This window comes from Eucyclogobius newberryi, unplaced genomic scaffold, assembly GCF_026437365.1.
Source record: "Eucyclogobius newberryi isolate DKJ021-1_F unplaced genomic scaffold, fEucNew1.0.hap1 SCAF_4, whole genome shotgun sequence".
NCBI lineage: Eukaryota > Metazoa > Chordata > Actinopteri > Gobiiformes > Gobiidae > Eucyclogobius > Eucyclogobius newberryi.
Window position 1 is genome coordinate 39,185,753 of NW_027316056.1, and position 25,392 is coordinate 39,211,144.

The 25,392-nt window shown below is 51.5% G+C and overlaps 1 protein-coding gene across 1 annotated transcript; it reads left to right on the plus strand.

Annotated features, from left to right (window-relative positions):
- palb2 (partner and localizer of BRCA2) lies at positions 1 to 25,381 on the plus strand. Its single transcript, XM_072463672.1, has 12 exons — positions 1 to 528; positions 7,812 to 7,871; positions 9,732 to 9,948; positions 10,554 to 12,194; positions 12,848 to 14,010; positions 14,658 to 14,804; positions 19,033 to 19,115; positions 19,184 to 19,330; positions 20,225 to 20,341; positions 21,424 to 21,511; positions 22,564 to 22,709; positions 25,066 to 25,381. The coding sequence occupies exons 1-12, from the start codon at positions 1 to 3 to the stop codon at positions 25,325 to 25,327; spliced, it is 4,599 nt and encodes a 1,532-aa protein (XP_072319773.1). The 3' UTR covers positions 25,328 to 25,381.
- The last annotated feature ends 11 nt before the right edge of the window (positions 25,382 to 25,392 follow it).

A 25,392-nucleotide genomic window follows, 5' to 3' on the forward strand; every position in this document is an offset into this window, starting at 1 on the left:
ATGGAGGAGCAGCTGAGGAGCACCCCGCTGAGGAGCACCCCACTGAGGGGCACCCCACTGAGGGGCACCCCGCTGAGGGGCACCCCGCTGAGGAGCACCCCACTGAGGGGCACCCCACTGAGGAGCACCCCACTGAGGGGCACCCCACTGAGGGGCACCCCGCTGAGGGGCACCCCACTGAGGGGCACCCCACTGAGGGGCACCCCACTGAGGGGCACCCCGCTGAGGGGCACCCCGCTGAGGAGCACCCCACTGAGGGGCACCCCACTGAGGAGCACCCCACTGAGGGGCACCCCACTGAGGGGCACCCCGCTGAGGGGCACCCCGCTGAGGAGCACCCCACTGAGGGGCACCCCACTGAGGAGCACCCCACTGAGGGGCACCCCACTGAGGGGCACCCCACTGAGGAGCACCCTGCAGTGTGAGGAGCAGCTGAGGAGCACCCTGCAGTGTGAGGAGCAGCTGAGGAGCACCCTGCAGTGTGAGGAGCAGCTGAGGAGCACCCTGCATGGCAACGACAAGGAGAAGGTGGGCACGTGGGCATTTGGGGATTGACAACATTAGTACTGTAGTAAAGAGTACTCTACAGACTACTCTGTTGTTGTGTTGTGGCTGTGAGGTCCGATGTGTGTTTCATGTTGTTGTGTTGTGGCTGTGAGGTCTGGTGTGTGTGTTTCATGTTGTTGTGTTGTGGCTGTGAGTTGCGGTGTGTGTGTGTCTGTGTGTGTCTCATGTTGTTGTGTTGTGGCTGTGAGGTGCAGTGTGTGTGTGTCTCATGTTGTTGTGTTGTTGCTGTGAGATCCGGTGTGTGTGTGTCTCATGTTGTTGTGTTGTGGCTGTGAGGTCCGGTGTGTGTGTGGCTGTGAGGTGCGGTGTGTGTGTGTGTGTGTGTGTGTGTCTCATGTTGTTGTGTTGTTGCTGTGAGATCTGGTGTGTGTGTGTTTCATGTTGTTGTGTTGTTGCTGTGAGGTCCGGTGTGTGTGTTTCATGTTGTTGTGTTGTTGCTGTGAGGTCCGGTGTGTGTGTGTCTCATGTTGTTGTGTTGTTGCTGTGAGGTCCGGTGTGTGTGTGTTTCATGTTGTTGTTTTGTTGCTGTGAGGTCCGGTGTGTGTGTGTCTCATGTTGTTGTGTTGTGGCTGTGAGGTCCGGTGTGTGTGTGGCTGTGAGGTGCGGTGTGTGTGTGTGTGTGTGTGTGTGTGTGTCTCATGTTGTTGTGTTGTTGCTGTGAGATCTGGTGTGTGTGTGTTTCATGTTGTTGTGTTGTTGCTGTGAGGTCCGGTGTGTGTGTTTCATGTTGTTGTGTTGTTGCTGTGAGGTCCGGTGTGTGTGTGTCTCATGTTGTTGTGTTGTTGCTGTGAGGTCCGGTGTGTGTGTGTTTCATGTTGTTGTTTTGTTGCTGTGAGGTCCGGTGTGTGTGTGTCTCATGTTGTTGTGTTGTGGCTGTGAGGTCCGGTGTGTGTGTGTCTGTGTGTGTCTCATGTTGTTGTGTTGTGGCTGTGAGGTCCTGTGTGTGTGTGTGTCTCATGTTGTTGTGTTGTTGCTGTGAGGTCCGGTGTGTGTGTGTGTGTGTGTGTGTATGTCTCATGTTGTTGTGTTGTTGCTGTGAGGTCCGGTTTGTGTGTGTTTCATGTTGTTGTGTTGCGGCTGTGAGGTCCGGTGTGTGTGTGTGTATGTCTCATGTTGTTGTGTTGTGGCTGTGAGGTCCGGTGTGTGTGTGTATGTCTCATGTTGTTGTGTTGTTGCTGTGAGGTCCGGTGTGTGTGTGTGTGTCTCATGTTGTTGTGTTGTTGCTGTGAGGTCCGGTGTGTGTGTGTTTCATGTTGTTGTGTTGTTGCTGTGAGGTCCGGTGTGTGTGTGTATGTCTCATGTTGTTGTGTTGTGGCTGTGAGGTCCGGTGTGTGTGTGTATGTCTCATGTTGTTGTGTTGTGGCTGTGAGGTCCGGTGTGTGTGTGTATGTCTCATGTTGTTGTGTTGCGGCTGTGAGGTCCGGTGTGTGTGTGTATGTCTCATGTTGTTGTGTTGTGGCTGTGAGGTCCGGTGTGTGTGTGTGTGTTTCATGTTGTTGTGTTGTTGCTGTGAGGTCCGGTGTGTGTGTGTATGTCTCATGTTGTTGTGTTGTTGCTGTGATGTGTGGTGTGTGTGTGTATGTCTCATGTTGTTGTGTTGTTGCTGTGAGGTGTGGTGTGTGTGTGTGTGTATGTCTCATGTTGTTGTGTTGTTGCTGTGAGGTGTGGTGTGTGTGTGTGTGTGTGTGTGTATGTCATGTTGTTTTGTTGTTGCTGTGAGGTGTGGTGTGTGTGTGTGTGTGTATGTCTCATGTTGTTGTGTTGTTGCTGTGAGGTGTGGTGTGTGTGTGTGTGTGTATGTCTCATGTTGTTTTGTTGTTGCTGTGAGGTGTGGTGTGTGTGTGTGTGTATGTCTCATGTTGTTGTGTTGTTGCTGTGAGGTGTGGTGTGTGTGTGTGTGTGTGTGTGTATGTCTCATGTTGTTGTGTTGTTGCTGTGAGGTGTGGTGTGTGTGTGTGTGTGTGTGTGTGTATGTCTCATGTTGTTGTGTTGTTGCTGTGAGGTCCGGTGTGTCGATTAGTTACAGAAATCCACTTTTCTCATCGATCTGGAGCTTTTTAAATCCGGCAAAATGCTCTGGTTTTCTTCTGCCCTCGATCGTTTGTACTTCCTGAAACTGCGATATCCTAATACTATATATATGTATATAATATAATATATATATATGTATTATATATATAAGTACGTACGTACTTTCTAAATCAAATCCAATCAAATCAAATCAATTTATTTTTGTAAGGCCCAAAATCACAACAACAGTTGCCTCTGAGGGCCACAGGGAGAAATGAATCAACAATGTCTGTGGTGGCGATGGAGTCAGACAATGTCTGTGGTGGCGAGGGACGATGTCCCAGGGTCCTCTGTCCTTAGACTCTCCTTCTCGGCCAGGAAAAACTACAAAAAAAACCTCTTTGGGAAAAAAGCGTAGAAACCTGGAGGAGTTCCAGTGAAGGAGAGATCCGACTCTCACAGACGGACAGACGGACACGAGGAGACTGGAGCTGGACCCACTCTTCAGGCAGATGAGGGACCGTCTGAGTCGAGCTGGACCCACTCTTCAGGCAGAAGAGGGACCGTCTGAGGCGAACTGGACCCACTCTTCAGGCAGATGAGGGACCGTCGGAGTCGAGCAGGACCCACTCTTCAGGCAGATGAGGGACCGTCGGAGGCGAACTGGACCCACTCCTCAGGCAGATGAGGGACCGTGGGAGGCGAGCTGGACCCACTCTTCAGGTAGATGAGGCACCGTCGGAGGCGAGCTGGACCCACTCTTCAGGCAGATGAGGGACCGACTGAGGCGAACTGGACCCACTCTTCAGGCAGATGAGGGACCGTCTGAGTCGAGCTGGACCCACTCTTCAGGCAGATGAGGGACCGACTGAGTCGAGCTGGACCCACTCTTCAGGCAGAAGAGGGACCGTCTGAGTCGAGCTGGACCCACTCTTCAGGCAGATGAGGGACCGTCTGAGTCGAGCTGGACCCACTCTTCAGGCAGAAGAGGGACCGTCTGAGTCGAGCTGGACCCACTCTTCAGGCAGAAGAGGGACCGTCGGAGGCGAGCTGGACCCACTCTTCAGGCAGACGAGGGACCGTCGGAGGCGAGCTGGACCCACTCTTCAGGCAGATGAGGGACCGACTGAGGCGAACTGGACCCACTCTTCAGGCAGATGAGGGACCGTCCACACAGGGCAGGGACCACTTCACCAGGGGAGGGGCATCTGGGTCCACAGGTCCTCAGGAGTGAGAGAAAGAAAAAGAAGGCGGTGACCAGTTTGCAAGTGGAATCAAAAAATAAATATTGTTTGATAGCATAAGTAGTCAGAAGAAGAAGAGGATAGTGCTCAAGCTGTCATACTTCCCCCAGCATAGTTACTCCTAGGGCAGCGTAGCTGAAGCTGTGGGTTTATATTTCTGTTCCTAACTAGTCTGACCATAAGCGATTTCGAAGAGGAACGTTTTAATCCTGGACTTAAATGAAGAGACTGTGTCAGCATATTTAACATGGGTCGGGAGCTGATTCCATAACACAGGAGCTTGGTAGCTAAACGCTCTACCTCCTACAGTACTTTTAGAGACTCTTGGCACCACCAGAAGGCCGGCATTCTGAGAGTGAAGAGCTCTGTTTGGATGATATGGTCAGGGCCGGCCCAGCCTATAAGCGAACTAAGCAGCCGCGTAGGGCCCCGAGGCTTTAATAGGGCCCCCAATCTGGCAACCCGTCTTATGCGAAGTGCAAGCGCAGCGTGCGCCACTAGTGCAGTAGCGCTGCTGGCGCGGCAGCGCACACAGCCGTAACATATAACGCACAAACCTCATTTATTTGTAATGACAATCTGGCAACCGAGACACCAAACCTGCGCTGATTGGGCAACAATGTGCGCGAGGAGCTCGAGAGCAAAACATAAACACAACACAACGTGGTCCCTGCGTGGTCCTCATGTCCTGAGGAATATATCTCCTGGTGCCGAAAAACGAAAGAAGAAACTTCTTGATGTGAAGAAACTGCAAACTCAACAACACTCTCCAGGTATTGAACTTCTCTTACAAAGAGACGGTTAATGCTGCTGTTTGAAACAACACGATTCTGTCACGTTAGTTCGCTCAGGCTGGAGGAGACGAGAGCTCTGCCCCGAGCATAATGTGTGTCTGAATGAAAGATAATAAGCTTAACATTTACACCAGCCCCGTAGTGTCAGCTGCAGGTGAGGCCGGTGAGGGGCGTCTGTGCCCCGGTCACTAAGAGGCGGAGATCCGGTCCGGACGAGCGCCGTCTCGTCCAGAACTTCTGACGTGAGACTTTGGAGTGAATAGTGTGCGGCCCCTGTCCCGGGCCCCTGTCCCTGTCCCGGGCCCCTGTCCCGGGCCCCTGTGCAGCCTCAGTCAGAGATGAGCGGTTTGAGTTTGCGTCCCTCTCTCTCACATCACCATGTGTGAGATCAATCGTGACTCGTGATGTCTGTTTTACTTTGACTTCTTAAAGTGCAATAAGAGGAACGTGAAGGTTTATGCACGTAAGGTCCATCAGCCAATCACATCGCAGCATTGTTTCATGCAGGAGTCCAGTGTGTGATGTTCTGATCAGAACAAACATTTATATTGTAATTCACTTTTAATAGAGCAATAAAACGTTTCAATTTATTTAAAAAGCATCATTAGACTATTTGTTATAAATTATAATAAATTGATCGTGAAAAATAACCAGACATATTATAATTACGTCTGTTATAGAATAATACTATATATTATTTTTATACAAAAGTGGCAAAGTTGCAGAAACGCAGTCTCTTCACTATAGCGAGGTTTGGACCTTCACTTCTCGTTCTGTTCATTCTCTGGGAATAATATGTTTGCACTGTTTTATCAGTGTTAATTGTTAATCAAGCAATGCTTATGCCATTTGTTTCATTTAATATAACTTGTTTTGTCACTTTGGCAAGAAGGAACAGTTGGGAGCAGTAAAAGATAAATTAGTAAGGATAACTATTACTTTTACATTTTCAGTTAAAATGAATCAATTTGACCATAATTATTTTTCATAGCCAATATTGTATTGAGTAATTAAGTACACTAATGTATTAATAACTGTCTTTAGTCACTTTCTCCTGGCACAGTTTCATCACATCATCATTTTATAGCATTACAACCTCAACATTTCACTCTTACTTTAGCCGGCTGGACCACATTAAAATGCAGCAGAAGACCCAAAAAAGGTCTGAAAATCTCTGGGGGAGGGCCCCCAGACCCCCCCTGTTCATTCATTTAAACTGCTAATGTGGCTGTCGACCCTTAACGCCCACAAATACGCCCAAAAACATATCTGGGACGTGTGTTATTTGTACAGGGAGTAGAGGTGATGTCAGCGGAATACCAAGTTGCATTGTGGGATTTAAGTTAGCAATATTTGAGCTGTTGAGGTGCTGAGAATAAACTAACTGGCAAACAGATGCCCTGGAGTTTTGGTGCGCTTTGTTTGCGTTGAAGAAAGTTCCCATATGTGAATTGTTCACTGACAATGGCAATAAAACTGATTCTGATGACGTGGTGAGGGGCCCCCAAAAATGTTTTCGCTTAGGGCCCCCTGAAGGCTTGGGCCGGCCCTGGATATGGTTCTAGAGCATCTTTGAGGTAGGATGGGGCCATGTCATTTATGGCTTTGTAGGTCAAGAGTAGAATTTTGAATTTGATTCTAAACTGGACAGGAGCCAGTGAAGAGACTCCAGCACCGGCGTAATGTGCTCTCTTCTTTTTGTTCCTGTTAGTAATCTTGCTGCTGCATTTTGAACCAGATGAAAGCTTTTTATGGAGCTTTTAGGACACGCTGTGAGCAGGAGTTACAGTAGTCTAATCTAGACGTTACAAATGCATGGATAAGTTTTTCGGCATCACTTTTAGGCAGGATTCTTCTGATTTTGGCTCTTGTTGCGCAAATGGAAATAGGCTGTTTTACAAGCTTGATTTATATGAGCTTTAAATGAGAGCTCCTGGTCAAATAAGACTCCAAGGTTTCTTACAGTAGAACTGGAGGCTACACTGACATTGTCCAGTGTGACTATCTGCTCAGATAGAGCATCTCGTAGATGCTTAGGGCCAAGCACAATGACCTCGGTTTTTTCAGGGTTAAGAAGCAGGTAGTTTAGTGTCATCCAGGTTTTTATCTCCTTCACACAAGCACTAAGTCTGTCTACTTGATCGCTCTGATCAGGTTTCATTGATAAATACAGCTGAGTGTCGTCTGCATAGCAGTGGAAGTTAATGTCATGCTTTCTGATAATGTTGCCTAATGGTAGCATATAAAGAGTAAACAGAATTGGACCGAGTACCGAACCCTGTGGCACACCGTAAATTACTTTAGAGCTTGGTGAGGAGCTCTGGTTTACATTAACAAATTGGAACCTATCAGATAGATAGGATTTAAACCAGCTGAGGGCTGTTCCTCCAACACCTACATCACATTCTAACCTCTGCAGTAGAATGTTGTGGTCGATGGTGTCAAACGCTGCGCTGAGGTCCAACAGAACCAGGATTGAGACCAGTCCATCGTCAGCGGCTAATAACAAATCATTTGTGACTTTAACTAGTGCAGTTTCAGTGCTGTGGTGGGCTCTGAACCCTGACTGGAAAACTTCAAATAAGTTATTGTCCTGCAGGTGGCGACAAAGCTGTTTTACTACAACTTTTTCAAGGATTTTAGAGACGAAGGGAAGATTTGAAATAGGTCTGTAGTTTACCAATAGGTCGGGATCTAGATTAGGCTTTTTCAGAAGAGGTTTAATGACTGCATGTTTGAAGGACTGTGGAACATAGCCACTTTGGAGTGAAGTATTTATTATATTAAGAATAGGGTCTATAATTAGGGGGAGAATGTCTTTGAGGAGCTTGGAATGGGGTCTAGGACACAAGTGGAGCTTTTAGAGGACATAATGGCTGAAGTTATCTCTGCTTGATCAACAGCTGTGAACCTTTCTAAGTTTACAGGTGGATTTATATGGGACGTTAGATTTACAGCTTGGGCTAGTTCAGGGCTAATAGCGGGGGTAATTTCATCTAATTTATCTCTGATTGTTTTTATTTTATTTTATTAAAAAATAGGAGGAAATCATCAGAGCTAAGTGTAGCTGGGATTGAGGGCTCTACTGCACTGTGACAGTTTGTTAGCCTAGCTACAGTGCTGAAAAGGAATTTAGTGTTACTTTTGTTGACTTCTATTAGATTTGAATAGTATCTTGACCTCTGTTGTTTTGCAGCTCCGTCGAAAGTTGGCGCTCTTACAAAAGGAGTATCTCCGAACTGTCCAGAGACTGAAGGTGAAACCGCACACACACACACAGACACACACACACACACAGACACACACAGACATACAGACACACACACAGACAGACACACGCACAGACACACACAGACATACAGACACACACACAGACAGACACACGCACAGACACACACAGACACACACAGACACACACAGACACACAGACACACGCACACAGACACAGACACACAGACACACACAGACACAGACAGACAGACAGTTCTTCGATCTTTCCAGCGCCTTCAACACCAGCCACTGCTCCTGAGGGACAAGCTGGAGACGGCTGGTGTGGAGTACGACCTGCAGAGTGGATCCTGGACTACCTCACAGACCGACCCCAGTTTGTGAGAGCCCGGGACTGTGTGTCTGACACTCGGACTTGCAGTGTGGGGGACCTGCAGTGTGAGGGACCTGCAGTGTGGGGGACCTGCAGTGTGAGGGACCTGCAGTGTGGGGGACCTGCAGTGTGAGGGACCTGCAGTTTGGGGGACCTGCAGTTTGGGGGACCTGCAGTGTGGGGGACCTGCAGTGTGGGGGACCTGCAGTGTGGGGGACCTGCAGTGTGGGGGACCTGCAGTGTGGGGGGCCTGCAGTGTGAGGGACCTGCAGTGTGGGGAACCTGCAGTGTGGGGGACCTGCAGTGTGGGGGCGCCCCAGGGCACTGTCCTCGCGCCCTTTCTCTTCACCCTTTACACTGCAGACTTCAGACACGACACGGACAGCTGTGTCCTGCAGAAGTTCTCTGACGACTCTGCCATCATCGGACTCATCACGGACGACGATGATGTGGAGGACAGAGGACTGGAGCAGGACTTTGTGGACTGGTGTCAGCGGAACCACCTCCTCATCAACGCGGGAAAGACCAAGGAGATGGTGGTGGACTTCCGTAGACGCCACCCCACTGCCCCCTCACCAGTGAACATCCAGGGACGGGACATTGAGAGAGTGACTCATACAAGTACCTGGTGTTCATCTGAACCACAAACTGGACTGGACTCATAACACAGACTGTACAGGAAGAGCCAGAGTCGGCTCTACCTCCTGAGGAGACTCAGGTCTTTTGGAGTGACAGAGCCACTCCTGACAGGGCCACTCCTGACAGGGCCACTTCTGACAGGGCCACTCCTGAAGACCTTCTCTGACTCTGTGGTGGCATCAGCTCCTGTATGGTGTGGCCTGCTGGAGCAGCAGCATCACAGAGAGGGAGAGGAAGAGGCTGGACAAAGTCATCAAGAAGTCCAGCTCCGTCCTGGGCTGTGCTCTGGACTCGGTGCAGGAGGTCGGGGACAGGAGGGTCCTGGCTAAACCCACATCTATGCTGGACCATGAGTGCCACCCCCTGCAGGACACTCTGTCCGCTGCAGGACACTCTGTCCGCTGCAGGACACTCTGTCCGCTGCAGGACACTCTGTCCACTCTGGAGAGCAGCTTCAGTGAGAGACTGATCCACCCTCGCTGTGTGAAGGAGAGGTTTCGCAGGTCTTTCCTTCCTGCTGCTGTCAGACTTTATAACCAACACTGTGTTAGTCCTGAACACTCGCTGTACTGTCATATTCATGTGCAATTACTGTCGTGACACATTCATTTGCAATTACTGTCGTGATCACATGCAATGGTATTTATGTATTTATTTTATCTTTATTATTTTCCCCTCCATCCCTTGTTGGGAAATGGGAGGTTTTGTCTATAGGAGTTTTTGTTTATAAGAATTCTTCTATTGAGAGTGGTTTTCAAACTTCTTATAAGTGATCTGTCCTTTTTCTCTGTATCTACCTGCGTTGCAACAATGAAATTTCCCCATGTGTGGACAATAAAGGAATATCTTATTAAACACACTGTGCTTGTTCTTTAGCGCGCTGAGCGTGTGGAGTCGGTGCGCAGACACGTGAGGAGCCGGATCGCTCGGCACAACCATCATGACCAAACCGGAGCGGACGCCAAACCGTCGAGCCCGGCGGCGGCGGAGCGGGAGGCGGAGCGGGAGGCGGAGCGGGAGGCGGAGCGGGAGGGATCCGGGGGCACTCGTCCAGGAGCGGGTCACCAACAGCAGCAGCGTTCTCCAGGAAAGTGTGAGCCATTCACTGACCGGCCGACACCACTTTTAAATATACGCATGAAAGTAACACGTCATAGATTTACATTAGAGACAGGGAAATGATGGCGTTTTTGTTTTTTATTTATCTATTATGGGTTTTTTAGTTTGTTAATCCTTCCATTTTCTGCCGCAATGTGTTGAATTTTTTGTATTATTTCATCATCGCAAATCTTGTTTGTTGGATATTTTTCCCAGATTGAATGCAGCCCGAGAAAGAAAGAGAAAGAAAATGTCACTTTTGTTTTATCGCGTGTCAATATTTGTGATTAATCGTTAATAAAAGTCGTTACCGTGACGTCACTACATAGATCTAACATATAAACGCTTGTTTACTAGTACGTTTCAGTATAAATAGATGTTTTTGCATGAACTCTTTCACAGTTGTAGAATTTCGAGTCCAGTTTTGATCAGATACATGGTGATATTTCATAGTTTTGAGAGCTTTTTAGGCACATAACTTTAGTCGATGGATGTGGGAGCATCGCCAAAAACGGTTCCTTCTACCAACACTGAAAGAAAAGTATGCTTTGTGTCAAAAATAAACCGTGCTAACACTTTTCCTGTTGCGTGTTTCGACAGACGTGGCCGCTGCCGTCGCAAAAACCCCCGAAAAGCGCGCCCAGGCGGTTCGCTTCTCCCTCGCGTCCGACACCCCACGGATCCCCAAATCCAGCTCCGCCCTCCGCCTGCGCTCCCGCCGCAGCCGCCTGCGCCTGGCCGAGAGGAGCGCCGAGTCGGACCAGAGTTCCGCCAACAGCCAGGAAGCACCCAAGGTCGCCCGGCGCGCAGAGGACAAACGGGAAAAGCACGCGGCGCACTTCGGCGACCCGTCCGTGCCACGCGACGGCGAAGAGCTGTTTTCCCCGTCCGAAAACGAGTCCCCGTCGTTGCTGCTGCCGCACTGGAACTTGCCAGGTCCCGTCGAAAGGGAAGAGAAGGCAGAGCAACGGCTGCCACGAGAAAAGGGAAAAGATGGCACAGAGAAAACGCCGAACCCCGATTCTCCGCCGCTCAAAGAGTTCTCTGCGAGTACAAACCATGACCGTATCCACGCCCATTCTCATAAACATCTCCCGTCTTTGAATGACGAGACAGAAGACGCCAACGAAGAGAAAGAAGAGAACCAACGGATAACGCCAGAAAAGGACGTCTCAAATAGTGACCGTAAGTTGTCACTGCTTGAAGCTAAAGGCGTTTCCCCACATAATGACAACCTTAACATGCATTCAAAGTTAGAAGATGTTTATGAGAATGGAAAACGTCCAGCAGAAGGTACTAAGGAAGACAAAGAAGACAGGACTGCAAGCCATTGGCTAACTATGGGACAGGAAGTCGAAATGGACTCACATTGCGAAGACAAAATGCCAAACTTTGCCTTTTCGCCAATGGAAACTGAAGTATCTCCACTGAAGGACAGCCATGAACTTTATTCCATGTCAGAAGACGTTGATGAGAATGGAAAACAGCCGCAACTACCAAGGAGTCCCGCGAACGCCGCTGAGGTAAAGACGAAGAAGACCGAGCCAGAAGACGGTGACCAGCGACTCTTGGATTCTTGCACGCTCGTGGACGGACTTCTTTTCCCGGCGGAGTATTACGTCCGCACCACTCGCCGCATGTCCGTGTTGCAGAGCCAGCCCGACATGAACGCCGTCATTTTGGCGCACCTCCACAAGGGGCGGCCGAGACGGGGCAGGGGGAGGGGCCGGCGGCTAAATCGAACTGTTTCAGAAGATGGGTCCGTCCTGGAAGCTTCCAAAGGAGTTACCGAGGGTGACAGTCCGAGTCCGTGCGAGTTTTTCAGCGGACTCTCTGCGAGCTTCAATGGAGGTTCAGATTCGGCCAGTCCAATGGCAAGCGGAGGAACGCGAGGGAGAGGAGGAAGAGGTCGAGGAAGAGGTCGAGGAAGAGGTCGAGGAAGAGGTCGAGGAAGGGGTCGGGGAAGGGGTCGGGCAAGGGGTCAAGCAGCACGTAAAGACGATATGAAAGAAAACGTTACCGAGCCACAAAGGAACGGCCTTTCTGTAGCTTTGCGCGACCCAGAGTTTGTAGAACCAGAGTCAGACGAGGTCCCACCTAAAGATGCGGGCGATGTAGCTTCTGGGGTCACAGCGAAAGAAGCGCAGACTCTGGACATACTGAAGAACGAGCCCATCAGTCGCCAAACCGACCAACGCCAAACCGACCAACGCCAAACCAATGGCGAACAGGAAGTGGCTGGTAAGTTTCAGAATGCATGCTTTTTATTCCAACTTTATGCCTGTCGTGTAGTGATATGTGTTCCACCTCCTGCGGTGGCGTGTTCTATAGCGCCGTCTGGTGGTTTAACAAAGGCACTGCTTCTTATGCAGAAGCTGGGCTTACTAAATTGTGATAAATGCGCTGTAATAACCAACAAAGAAAGAAGAGCAAGAAGGCAATGCTGCAATCTTATGTGATTAAAGTTAATCACAGTCGCAGGATATAGTAGGCTCTCGTAGGCTCTTAGTGATACATCGTACATCGTAATGCTTCTTACGGCAGAGCAGATTGAACAGGCCTATCTTTTCTTCATTAGGGACAAACCTTGATCCTTGCGCAGCTTCAGGTCTTCTGATTGTAGAGACTCAAACTGACCGTAGACGTCGTGCTGGTCAGTGACACAGCTCGTCACTCTCAATTGGCCTGTAAATAACTTTTCTGTTAACCTTTCAACTAAAAATGCTCTGAAGGGCCGTCACAATGTTTCTGTTGTCTGTATTCTTTTTCTAATCATGTTATATTTATATTTGTATGTTATGTAAATATAATTCCTCAAAAAAATCCTGCAATCCCAAAATTCAGTATGGTCGACATCTCATTACGACACCATCTTTCCTCACCGTCTCCTCCAGCTCCAGACGGCTGGCCCGGTCTTCTCCTGCCGTCCTCGTCCCAGGGCAACCTCCCGGCTCGCTCCTCCCTCCCGGCTCTCTCCTCCCCCCCGTCCCCCATCCGGCTCCTCAGAAACCTGCTCGGCTCCGACATCCTCGACTTCCACCTCCCCGACGACCAGTTCGGCTTGCTGAAGCTGCTCAAACTTCGCCGGATCTTTTCTGAAGTCGAGCAGCTGACATCCGCGTCCGACAACACGGCAACTAGCGACCACTGCGCCTGTTCGCCCGCGCTCGCCCCCTCGCCCGCGCTCGCCCCTTCGCCCGCACTCGACCCTTCGCCTCACAGACCTACGCCCGGAACGGCTTCAGAACAAGTGGACGATGTTGATCCTAACGAGGGAGAAAGAGTTTCAAATCAGGAGAAGCACGTCGGATGTTCTAGTTCCAGTTCAGTGTCCTCGCCAAGAAACGAAAATGTGACAAATATAGTTGACTTAAAAGACCGGACGCCCGCGCTAAACGGTCAAGACTGTGAAGGCTCGCCGGTCGAGGTGGGAAAAGAGGGTGCTAATGTCGCAGCGCTATGTAAACCTGTGACAAATGGAGCGTGTTTGCCCGAGAATCGAGCACAAAATGAAGATGAAGGTGCTACAATGCTCAAAATCTCAAATACGGAAAGTAGCGGCTTTAAAACGGACAATCGAACTCTGTCTCACCAGATCCTGCCTAAAAACACAGAAGAGTCGCCTAAAAAACACGTGGAAAACATTGAGAATATCCAGATAGAATGCGAAAATATTCAAACGGAAACGGAAAAACTGGAATGTGAAGAAGCTAATTTGGCGAACTACGACATCCACGGCGCGTCCCGGCTGCTCCTGAGCCCCTCTCTCGGCTCCGCGCCCCGCCCTCTCGCCCTGCCTCCGCTCGGTGTTACGCCCCGCCCCGTCGAGCCCCCCGCGAGTGCGGTGCCGCCCCTTCCCCGCAGCCCCGCCTCCGAGGCCCTCTCTCCGCCCCCCTGCCTGCCCCTCGCGCCCCCCAGCCTGCCCCTCGCGCCCCGGAGCCAGGACCAGTGCAAGACCCCCGCGGAGGCCAGTCTGACAGAGAACACCCGCAGCCAGCAGGAGGCGCAAGTCCAAAGAGGAGGAGAAGAAGCTGGAGACGCTGCACGTGTCTTAAAGGTACGAGCACTACTGTTCTGCTAACGGCTGTTTGCTCTGTATTCCCGTCATACTGTACATACATACTCTTACTGGCATTATATATACTGTGTACTGTAAAAAATATTATATATAAAGTAAATCTGGCATATTTACAGACATGTTTATTAATATGCACTATCCCTATAATAAAATAATAAAGAAAAATAAGTACAAAAAAAAAAGAAAATTAACTTTCTGCAAATTTTGCCAGATGGCTTTTTGCTTTGTTCCAGTTGGTATTGTAAACATCTGTACCAAACATGGAGTCGATTTAGGGCGGCACACTTTTCGACAGCGTTGATGAGAATCTGCAACAAGACGTTCTGTGCAAAATCAAGACCAAAAGTATCAGAGGACAAAGTCATCGCACATGGAATAAAGTCTTTGAACTGTTGTAATTTTCTTACATGTGGCATAAGTACATTATTAATGAACGCACTTATCTCTGTATCGTTTAAGTTTCTGTTTCCTGTCAGAGCGATACAGACTGTGAAAACGTGTGCCTCCCTTTGTCCTGCTCAGTTTTGTACACATTTTCAACAGGAAGAAAATGCGATCTGGCAAACATTTGAAAAACATTGACTTATGACCCCGTCGCTCTCGTTTAACGTCCGATCCGTGTTTAGGGCGGAGCCGGCCTGGTGGACGTGTGCTGCATCGCCTCCTCCTCCGGCTCGTTGAGTGTGGCCGCAGCAGCGACGTGGGCCGTGGACCTGTGGAGCGAGGGCCGGCCGAGCCACTGGAGCCTCAAGCACACCTGGACCTATGAAGACGTGAGCTCCACACGCCGATGCCCGCACACGCACACGCCGACCGCACACGCCGACCACACACGCACACAGGGACCGCACACCCACACGCCGACCGCACACGCCGACCACACACGCACACGGGGACCGCACACCCACACGCCGACCACACACGCACACAGGGACCGCACACCCACACGCCGACCGCACACGCACACGCCGACCGCACACGCACTCGCCGACCACACACGCCGACCACACACGCACACAGGGACCGCACACCCACACGCCGACCGCACACGCCGACCACACACGCACACGGGGACCGCACACCCACACGCCGACCACACACGCACACAGGGACCGCACACCCACACGCCGACCGCACACGCCGACCGCACACGCACTCGCCGACCACACACGCCGACCGCACACGCACACGCCGACCGCACACGCACACGCCGACCGCACACGCACACGCCGACCGCACACGCACACGCCGACCACACACGCACACGGGGACCGCACACCCACACGCCGACCACACGCCGACCACACACGCACACAGCGACCACACACGCACACGCCGACCACACACGCACACGGGGACCGCACACCCACACGCCGACCGCACACCCACACGCCGACCGCACACCCACACGCCGACCACACACGCACACAGCGACCACACACGCACACGCCGACCACACACGCACACGGGGACCGCACACCCACACGGGGACCGCACACCCACACGCCGACCGCACACCCACACGCCGACCACACACGCGACAGCACACAGCGACCGCACACACACACACACACGGACCTATGAGGACGTGAGCTCCACACGCCGACGCCCGCACACGCACACGGCGACCGCACACGCCGACCACACACGCACACAGGGACCGCACACCCACACGCCGACCGCACACGCACACAGGGACCGCACACCCACACGCCGACCGCACACCCACACGCCGACCACACACGCACACAGCGACCACACACGCACACGCCAACCACACACGCACACGGGGACCGCACACCCACACGGGGACCGCACACCCACACGCCGACCGCACACCCACACGCCGACCACACACGCGACAGCACACAGCGACCGCACACACACACACACACGGACCTATGAGGACGTGAGCTCCACACGCCGACGCCCGCACACGCACACGGCGACCGCACACGCCGACCACACACGCACACAGGGACCGCACACCCACACGCCGACCGCACACGCACACAGGGACCGCACACCCACACGCCGACCGCACACGCACACGCCGACCGCACACGCACTCGCCGACCACACACGCCGACCACACACGCACACAGGGACCGCACACCCACACGCCGACCGCACACGCCGACCACACACGCACACGGGGACCGCACACCCACACGCCGACCACACACGCACACAGGGACCGCACACCCACACGCCGACCGCACACGCACACGCCGACCGCACACGCACTCGCCGACCACACACGCCGACCGCACACGCACACGCCGACCGCACACGCACACGCCGACCGCACACGCACTCGCCGACCACACACGCACACGCCGACCACACACGCACACGGGGACCGCACACCCACACGCCGACCGCACACCCACACGCCGACCACACACGCACACAGCGACCACACACGCACACGCCGACCACACACGCACACGGGGACCGCACACCCACACGCCGACCGCACACCCACACGCCGACCACACACGCACACAGCGACCACACACGCACACGCCGACCACACACGCACACGGGGACCGCACACCCACACGGGGACCGCACACCCACACGCCGACCACACACGCGACAGCACACAGCGACCGCACACACACACACACACGGACCTATGAGGACGTGAGCTCCACACGCCGACGCCCGCACACGCACACGGCGACCGCACACGCCGACCACACACGCACACAGGGGCCGCACACCCACACGCCGACCGCACACGCCGACCGCACACGCACTCGCCGACCACACACGCACACGGGGACCGCACACCCACACGGGGACCGCACACCCACACGCCGACCACACACGCACACAGGGACCGCACACCCACACGCCGACCGCACACGCACTCGCCGACCGCACACGCACTCGCCGACCACACACGCACACGCCGACCGCACACGCACACGGGGACCGCACACCCACACGCCGACCGCACACCCACACGCCGACCACACACGCACACAGCGACCACACACGCACACGCCGACCGCACACGCACACGGGGACCGCACACCCACACGCCGACCGCACACCCACACGCCGACCACACACGCGACAGCACACAGCGACCGCACACACACACACACACGGACCTATGAGGACGTGAGCTCCACACGCCGACGCCCGCACACGCCGACCGCACACGCCGACCACACACGCACACAGGGACCGCACACCCACACGCCGACCGCACTCGCCGACCACACACGCACACGGGGACCGCACACCCACACGCCGACCACACACGCACACAGGGACCGCACACCCACACGCCGACCGCACACGCACACGCCGACCGCACACGCACTCGCCGACCACACACGCACACGCCGACCACACACGCACACGGGGACCGCACACCCACACGCCGACCGCACACCCACACGCCGACCACACACGCACACAGCGACCACACACGCACACGCCGACCACACACGCACACGGGGACCGCACACCCACACGCCGACCGCACACCCACACGCCGACCACACACGCGACAGCACACAGCGACCGCACACACACACACACACGGCGACTGACCCCACACACGCACACACGGCGACCACACACGCACACGGCGACAGCACACGCACACACGGCGACTGACCCCACACACGCACACACGGCGACCGACCCCACACACACACACACACGAAACAAACCAGGTCGGCCCATTTGTCTGATGTCTGTCCTTGAGCGTTGGTGTAGTTTGTGTGGTTTTCCCGCCGCCCTAAGTACACTCCAGAGGTATACAAGGTATACAAATATATAAGGTATACGTGTACTGTGTCCATGGCAGGAGTTTTGAGGCCCAAATACATAGTTCTGAAATCTAAAGGAATGGAAATGCCAAAAACAGTCTGCAGCGCATTGTTACTTTCAGTCTAAAAGTTCTGAGCCAGGACAGACCCAGAACACGTGACAGTGGTTCGCCTCCTGGTGGCGCTGTTTCTCCAACAGTTGCATTTCCCTGTGAATAATGAGCACTTTTGACCTGGAGTTATGAGTTATGACGTGACACATTTTCCCAACACAATTCCCTTCCTAACATGTGACTTTGAGCTCCTCCTCTGAGATGAACACACTTTCCCACGCTTCATCCGTCAAAACAAGATGACCTTTGATTTGAATATATTTAGTATCAAATTAGAAATGCATTGATATAATTTAGATATTTTGCACATCTCTTAGGCTGAGCAAAATAATATGTCTGTTTGCCGTAACCCGACCGACCCGGTACGAAACTAGCCGACTGAAAAATAATCCAAATCTTTTATTTTTCAATTATTTCGCCGACTCACTGACCAGTCTTTCCTTAACTGCCGTGTCAAATATTTTTAGAACGTTGTCTTTCGTCCCAAAGGACTGATAACGCACTGCGCAACACATGTGTGTTTTCTTATTCAGTCCTTCGCATGCGTCTGTAACGAAACAACGCGCAGAAGGTTGATATATTTCTTTTTACAAGTTAGTTAGACTCGGACGGCACCACTGAATTGTCTATTGGACATGGGTTTCTCTATCAGGGTGTGAAGTTTGACTTACACAATGCCCGTGTCCCCCCCCCCGCTCGCCTTCGCTACCAAAATAAAGGATAGCGGCGTACAAAAGATTGATTGAAATATCTTGAAATCGTGAGATTTAGTCTCCTGATCGGGTTGATAGACGTTTCCCGTCATGGACTGTTGAAGCCTGACCCCTGGACTGTTGAAGTCTGACCCCTGGACTGTTGAAGTCTGACCCCTGGTGGTCACTCCGAGTCAAAAAATGGCAAAATTTGGATCTTGTTTTTTGCCTTCAAAGTAAAAAAAATAAGAGTTTGCCTACCGTCCGACCCACTTGAAAAATTTTGACTCGGGTTACAGCAAACAGACAATTTATTTGGGGTAGCCTTATTCTAATCCTTTTAATCGCTTTATGACAAAATGGCCATGACTGGTGTAACCTGTGGCCATGTTCCCTCCGCAGCCCGTCCTCCGCGTCTTCTCGATCCCCGACACTCCAGACCATTTCTGTTTGACGCTCGGACGCTCGGACGTCCGACAGGTCCGGTGAGTTGAGGAACTGTACCTCATTGAAGTCTCACACTGTGTCTCTGACGTGTGGCGCTCTGGCCCAGGGTGCTGTCCTGCTCCACGCTGTCCCAGACCGTGCTCTGCACCGGGCCGGCCCACATCACGGTGGCGGCGCCCGGGTCCAGGGTGGTGTGCTGCTTTCACACGCCGGCCTACTCCAGACTCCGGGTCTACACGCTGTCCGACACCAGGTCAGAGAGAAACCGCTTTAAGGTCTTTTTTTTTTAACGGTTCGTCGCGATTCTCGACACCGAACAAACTGGGCGGTGCTTAAAGGGTCCAAAGTGACGGGGCGGTGCTTAAAGGGCCCATAGTGACGGGGCGGACCACTCATTGGACTAAAGTGAAGATAAAAATATATGTTACAAAATTATACCAACTTTATCCCAGATTAGCTCGTTTTTTTTTAAGTTTTCTTACTTTTGTTTGTAGTTGATGACATCACAGTAGGAAAACTCACCTAATGTCACACAGTTTTTAAATTTGACAAATAAAAATATATGTGAGCGCTTTTATTTTGTTGAATTAATGCTCAGAGGGTCAAAAAAAAAATTGCGTAAATTCTGCATTACATTTGGATTGAGCGCGTGTCCCGGGTGTGATGTCACTTCCTGTCATTTTCTACAGATTTTTCAACGTTTTCTCCGAAAATACCTGCTCGATCGGTGTAAAACTACCATTTATATGTACAACACGTATAAACGCACCAAATAAAGTCAAAATTATAAAGTTTGCTTCTATTGAAAACAAGTTAACAGTAATATTTTATAACTATAACAGTAGAATGTGTGGTCAAATATGTAATAAACCTGTGGACTCAACATGTCTGAGTTTTTGTCCAGTAAAAGCTAAAAAATAAAAATGGTGTGCTTTCCAGTGTCTATTATAACCATTTATTAATTAAACTTATAATGTAATGGTAGTAAACTGCTGATTAGGCTCTGATGTCACTCGCGTGTATCTGAGTCATTTTACTTTTACTGCTCCACTTCCTGTTTGCCTCCTGTATTTAGAATAAAGGTTTATAAAGATGCTGTTTCTCTAGTTTGTGACCAGCTTGTGTTGTGACTGTCCCGTCCCAGCAGCCCCCCACAGGTCTGTGCCCTGGTGTCCCCTGGGGCCCTGCTCTGCTCCCTGGCTCCTGTCGAGGGACTTCAGGACGCTCTGATCGGGATGGACCAGTCTGGAGGCCTTTTCATCTGGTGAGATCTGTCATCCACTGAATTCTATTGAAATGGGTTTTTAATAAATGCTCCGGACGAATAGATAAAGTTCCAAAAGGTAGAGTTAAATTTAAATGTGAACACAAACACACAGGTACAGTATGTGCCATAGCAGCTGACCCTCTAGCAGACTCTCTAGAAGACCCTCATGCTCACCCTCTAGTAGAGCCACTAGTAGAGCCTCTAGTAGAGCCTCTAGTAGAGCCACTAGTAGAGCCTCTAGTAGAGCCACTAGTAGAGCCACTAGTAGAGCCACTAGTAGAGCCTCTAGTAGAGCCTCTAGTAGAGCCACTAGTAGAGCCACTAGTAGAGCCACTAGTAGAGCCTCTAGTAGAGCCTCTAGTAGAGCCTCTAGAAGACCCTCAAGCTCACCCTCTAGTAGAGCCTCTAGTAGAGCCACTAGTAGAGCCTCTAGTAGAGCCACTAGTAGAGCCACTAGTAGAGCCACTAGTAGAGCCTCTAGTAGAGCCTCTAGTAGAGCCTCTAGTAGAGCCACTAGCTGATCCTCTAGCAGACCCTCTAGCTGACCCTCTAGCAGAGCCTCTAGCAGAGCCTCTAGAAGACCCTCAAGCTCACCCTCTAGTAGAGCCTCTAGTAGAGCCTCTAGTAGAGCCTCTAGCTGATCCTCTAGCAGACCCTCTAGCTGACCCTCTAGCAGACCCTCTAGCTGACCCTCTAGCTGATCCTCTAGCAGAGCCTCTAGCAGAGCCTCTAGCTGATCCTCTAGCAGAGCCTCTAGCAGACCCTCTAGCAGAGCCTCTAGCAGAGCCTCTAGCTGACCCTCTAGCAGAGCCTCTAGCTGACCCTCTAGCAGAGCCTCTAGCAGAGCCTCTAGCTGACCCTCTAGCAGAGCCTCTAGCTGATCCTCTAGCAGAGCCTCTAGCAGAGCCTCTAGCTGATCCTCTAGCAGAGCCTCTAGCAGACCCTCTAGCAGAGCCTCTAGCAGAGCCTCTAGCAGAGTCTCTAGCAGAGCCTCTAGCTGACCCTCTAGCAGAGCCTCTAGCAGAGCCAGGCAGAGCAGAGCGGTCAAAGGGCCAGTGACATGAGAGCGTTGTGTCCAGGAACATGGTGAGTGGACGTGTGCTGAAGAAGCTCACGCTGAGAGAGACCTTCTCACGCTCGACCTGCATCAGAGGATACTCCAGTCACGTAAGTCTCCTCCCTTCACCTAAGTCTCCTCCCTTCACCTAAGTCTCCTCCCTTCACCTAAGTCTCCTCCCTTCACCTAAGTCTCCTCCCTTCACGTAAGTCTCCTCCCTTCCCGTATGTCTCCTCCCTTCATGTATGTCTCCTCCCTTCATGTAAGTCTCCTCCCTTCACGTATGTCTCCTCCCTTCACGTAAGTCTCCTCCCTTCCCGTATGTCTCCTCCCTTCACCTAAGTCTCCTCCCTTCACCTAAGTCTCCTCCCTTCACGTAAGTCTCCTCCCTTCATGTAAGTCTCCTCCCTTCCCGTATGTCTCCTCCCTTCATGTAAGTCTCCTCCCTTCACGTATGTCTCCTCCCTTCACGTAAGTCTCCTCCCTTCACGTAAGTCTCCTCCCTTCACCTAAGTCTCCTCCCTTCACCTAAGTCTCCTCCCTTCACCTAAGTCTCCTCCCTTCACGTAAGTCTCCTCCCTTCCCGTATGTCTCCTCCCTTCACCTAAGTCTCCTCCCTTCACCTAAGTCTCCTCCCTTCACCTAAGTCTCCTCCCTTCACCTAAGTCTCCTCCCTTCACCTAAGTCTCCTCCCTTCACCTAAGTCTCCTTCCTTCACCTAAGTCTCCTCCCTTCACCTAAGTCTCCTCCCTTCACCTAAGTCCCCTCCCTTCACCTAAGTCTCCTCCCTTCACGTAAGTCCCCTCCCTTCACCTAAGTCCCCTCCCTTCACGTAAGTCCCCTCCCTTCACGTAAGTCCCCTCCCTTCACGTAAGTCCCCTCCCTTCACCTAAGTCCCCTCCCTTCACCTAAGTCCCCTCCCTTCACGTAAGTCCCCTCCCTTCACGTAAGTCCCCTCCCTTCACGTAAGTCCCCTCCCTTCACCTAAGTCCCCTCCCTTCACGTAAGTCCCCTCCCTTCACGTAAGTCCCCTCCCTTCACGTAAGTCCCCTCCCTTCACGTAAGTCCCCTCCCTTCACGTAAGTCCCCTCCCTTCACGTAAGTCCCCTCCCTTCAGAGCTGGTGACCAGGAAGTGTCAGAGTGACCAGTGTTTGTCCACAGGGGGCGCTGTTTGTCCTGATGCAGGGGCCCCTGAAGGATCCTGGTGCAGGGAGTCCGGCTCGGCTCTCTCTGGTGGCCATCAACCCCCTGAATGGAAAGTCAGTCCTGGTCACTGACCTGTGTGTCCCTGACCAGTGGAGTGGCAGGTGAGGTCATCAGGTCTTTTAACCTCATGTGTTTCGTAGGTTTTAATTAAATCTTTAATTAAACCTTCTAAATGAATGAAGTAGACTGTGGTATAAAATGTAATATTCATGTGTTCACGGGTCGAGCGGATCGATCACATTCTGTTCTGAACGTGATGAAATGTAAACCTCATTAAAAAAAGCACAAAGTCACATTTATGATTTAGCATAATTAAGAATATCATAATTAAGAATATCATGTGATGCAGTTAATGAGGGCCTGTTTTTAAATGCAATTCATTTTTGTCACATTTGTGACTCATTAGGCCCCAAAGATATTGTATGTTTTGCTTTTTTTGACGCAACATTTTTCAAGTGGGTCGGTCGGTAAATTCTTATTTTTTTTACTTTGAAGGCAAAAAAATAGATCCACATTTTTTACATTTTTTGACTCTGAGTCAATGAGGGAAAACGTCTGGATCAACCCGATCATGAGACTAAATCTCCCCTCCTTTTAAGATCATACAATCGACCTTTTTTACGCCGTTATCCTTTATTTTGGTAGCGAAGGCGAGCAGGGGGAACATGCGGGGACACGGGCGCCGCCATGTTTGTTGTGATGACGCTGCTGGGCTCCCAGAATGCAATGCGCAAGTCAAATTTAAATCAAGCCACACCATGATGGAGAATGACATGAGCGATGGCGAGGCCGGTGGCGCTGACCAACAAAGTCATATCACGACCTCATGGGCTTTGTAACACCAAAGCAATGAAAGGTGTACTTTTACGGACTACGACAGAGTCTGAGGACTACGAAACGTCTGAGGAATAAAGTCTGGCGGTAATGCAACACTCGGATGCCAACCGCCATAAAACAACAACAACAACAACAACAACATGTTGAAGACAATAAAGGTTCCCTCCTGCAGGTCTGTTAAATACAGACACATAAGGAGGACTGAAAATGTCGACGCACATGTGTTGTCCTATGTGTTATTTGTCCCTTGGGATGAAAGATGAGTTCACCAGCGCTATAACATTATTCTACACGGCGCTTCAGGGAAAATCGGGTCGGTGAGTCGGCAAAATAGTGAGACCTATTATTTAGCTCAGCCTTAGTTTTAGATAGATTCCCGCCCTTAAGTTTGAGTCTGAGCCTGTGTGAGACATACACCTGTAAACATGAATATTCTAGAAGATGATTGAACCTGGTGCAAGTGCTAAAGGTCCTGCAGGTATCAGAGCGTGAGACCCTTTAGTCTGTGACACACTTGATATTCTAAATAAGGCATTTATTAGGCATTAGTTGAGTTTTGCCCCGGTGTTTCCTGGGTAATTTCCTAAAGTGATGTCATCAATTACAAATAGGAAGTGAAATTTGTATTTGCATTTTTTTTTTAATTGCAAAATTCTAAATATATTTATCTTAGGCTGAGAAAAATAATATGTCTGTTTGCCGTAACCCGACCGACCCGGTACGAAACTAGCCAACTGAAAGCATTTTGTTGAAAAGATGTCAAAATCTTTTATTTTTCAATTATTTCGCCGACTCACCGACCGGTCTTTCCTAAACCGCTGTGTCGAATATTTTTATCACATTGGTAAAAATTATCTTTCATCCCAAAGGACTGATCACGCATTGTGCAACACATGTGCAGCTTCATATTCAGTCCTCCACATGCGTCTGTAACAAAACAGAATGCACATAAGTGTCGTGATATTGCTTTTTTTTAGTTAGTTTGCCTCTGTCGGTGCCACTGAAGTGTCCATAGTACATGTGTTTCTCAATCACGGTGTGAAATTTGACTTACGCAATGCATTCTGGGATTGAAACACGCCGCGTCATCACAACAAACATGGCGGTGCCTGTGTCCCCCGCATGTTCCCCCCGCTCGCCTTCGTTGAAGCTCGACCCCTGGACTGTTGAAGCCTGACCCCTGGACTGCTGAAGCCTGACCCCTGGACTGTTGAAGCCTGACCCCTGGACTGTTGAAGTCTGACCCCTGGACTGTTGAAGCCTGACCCCTGGACTGTTGAAGTCTGACCCCTGGACTGTTGAAGCCTGACCCCTGGACTGTTGAAGTCTGACCCCTGGACTGTTGAAGTCTGACCCCTGGACTGTTGAAGCCTGACCCCTGGACTGTTGAAGCCTGACCCCTGGCGGTCACTCCGAGTCAAAAAATGGCAAAATTTGGATCTTTTTTTTTGCCTTCAAAGTAAAATAAATAAGAATGTACCGACCGACCCACTTGAAACATGTTGACTCGGGTTACAGCAAACAGACCATTTATTTGGGGCAGCCTTACCTGCATTTGAGTTGAATGAGTCGTGCGACCTGTAGAGGGCGCTCTAAGAGGAGTGTTCCATTGTGTTCCAGACGGAGCGCGGCGGCGGTGGTGGACGTTCTGGGTCCTCTTGTCCTGGGCCTCAGCGACATGGGCAGCGTGTGCGTGTGGGACCTGGAGCGCCCGAGGGACCCCAGGCCGGTGTGCGCGCCCGAGGGGAGACGGGGCTGGCACGTGGCTCGCTGGGGGGCCCCGGGAATCCTGCTGACCGCTCTGGACACCGGGGACGTGACGCTGCACCGCTACGAGCGCGGGACCGCCACCGTCATGCTAACGCTGACCCATCCGGACTGAAGCGTGTTCAAGGACGGAAAAACAAGAGCTGGGATTGTTGAACCGGTGCTGCTGACCGTTGAACT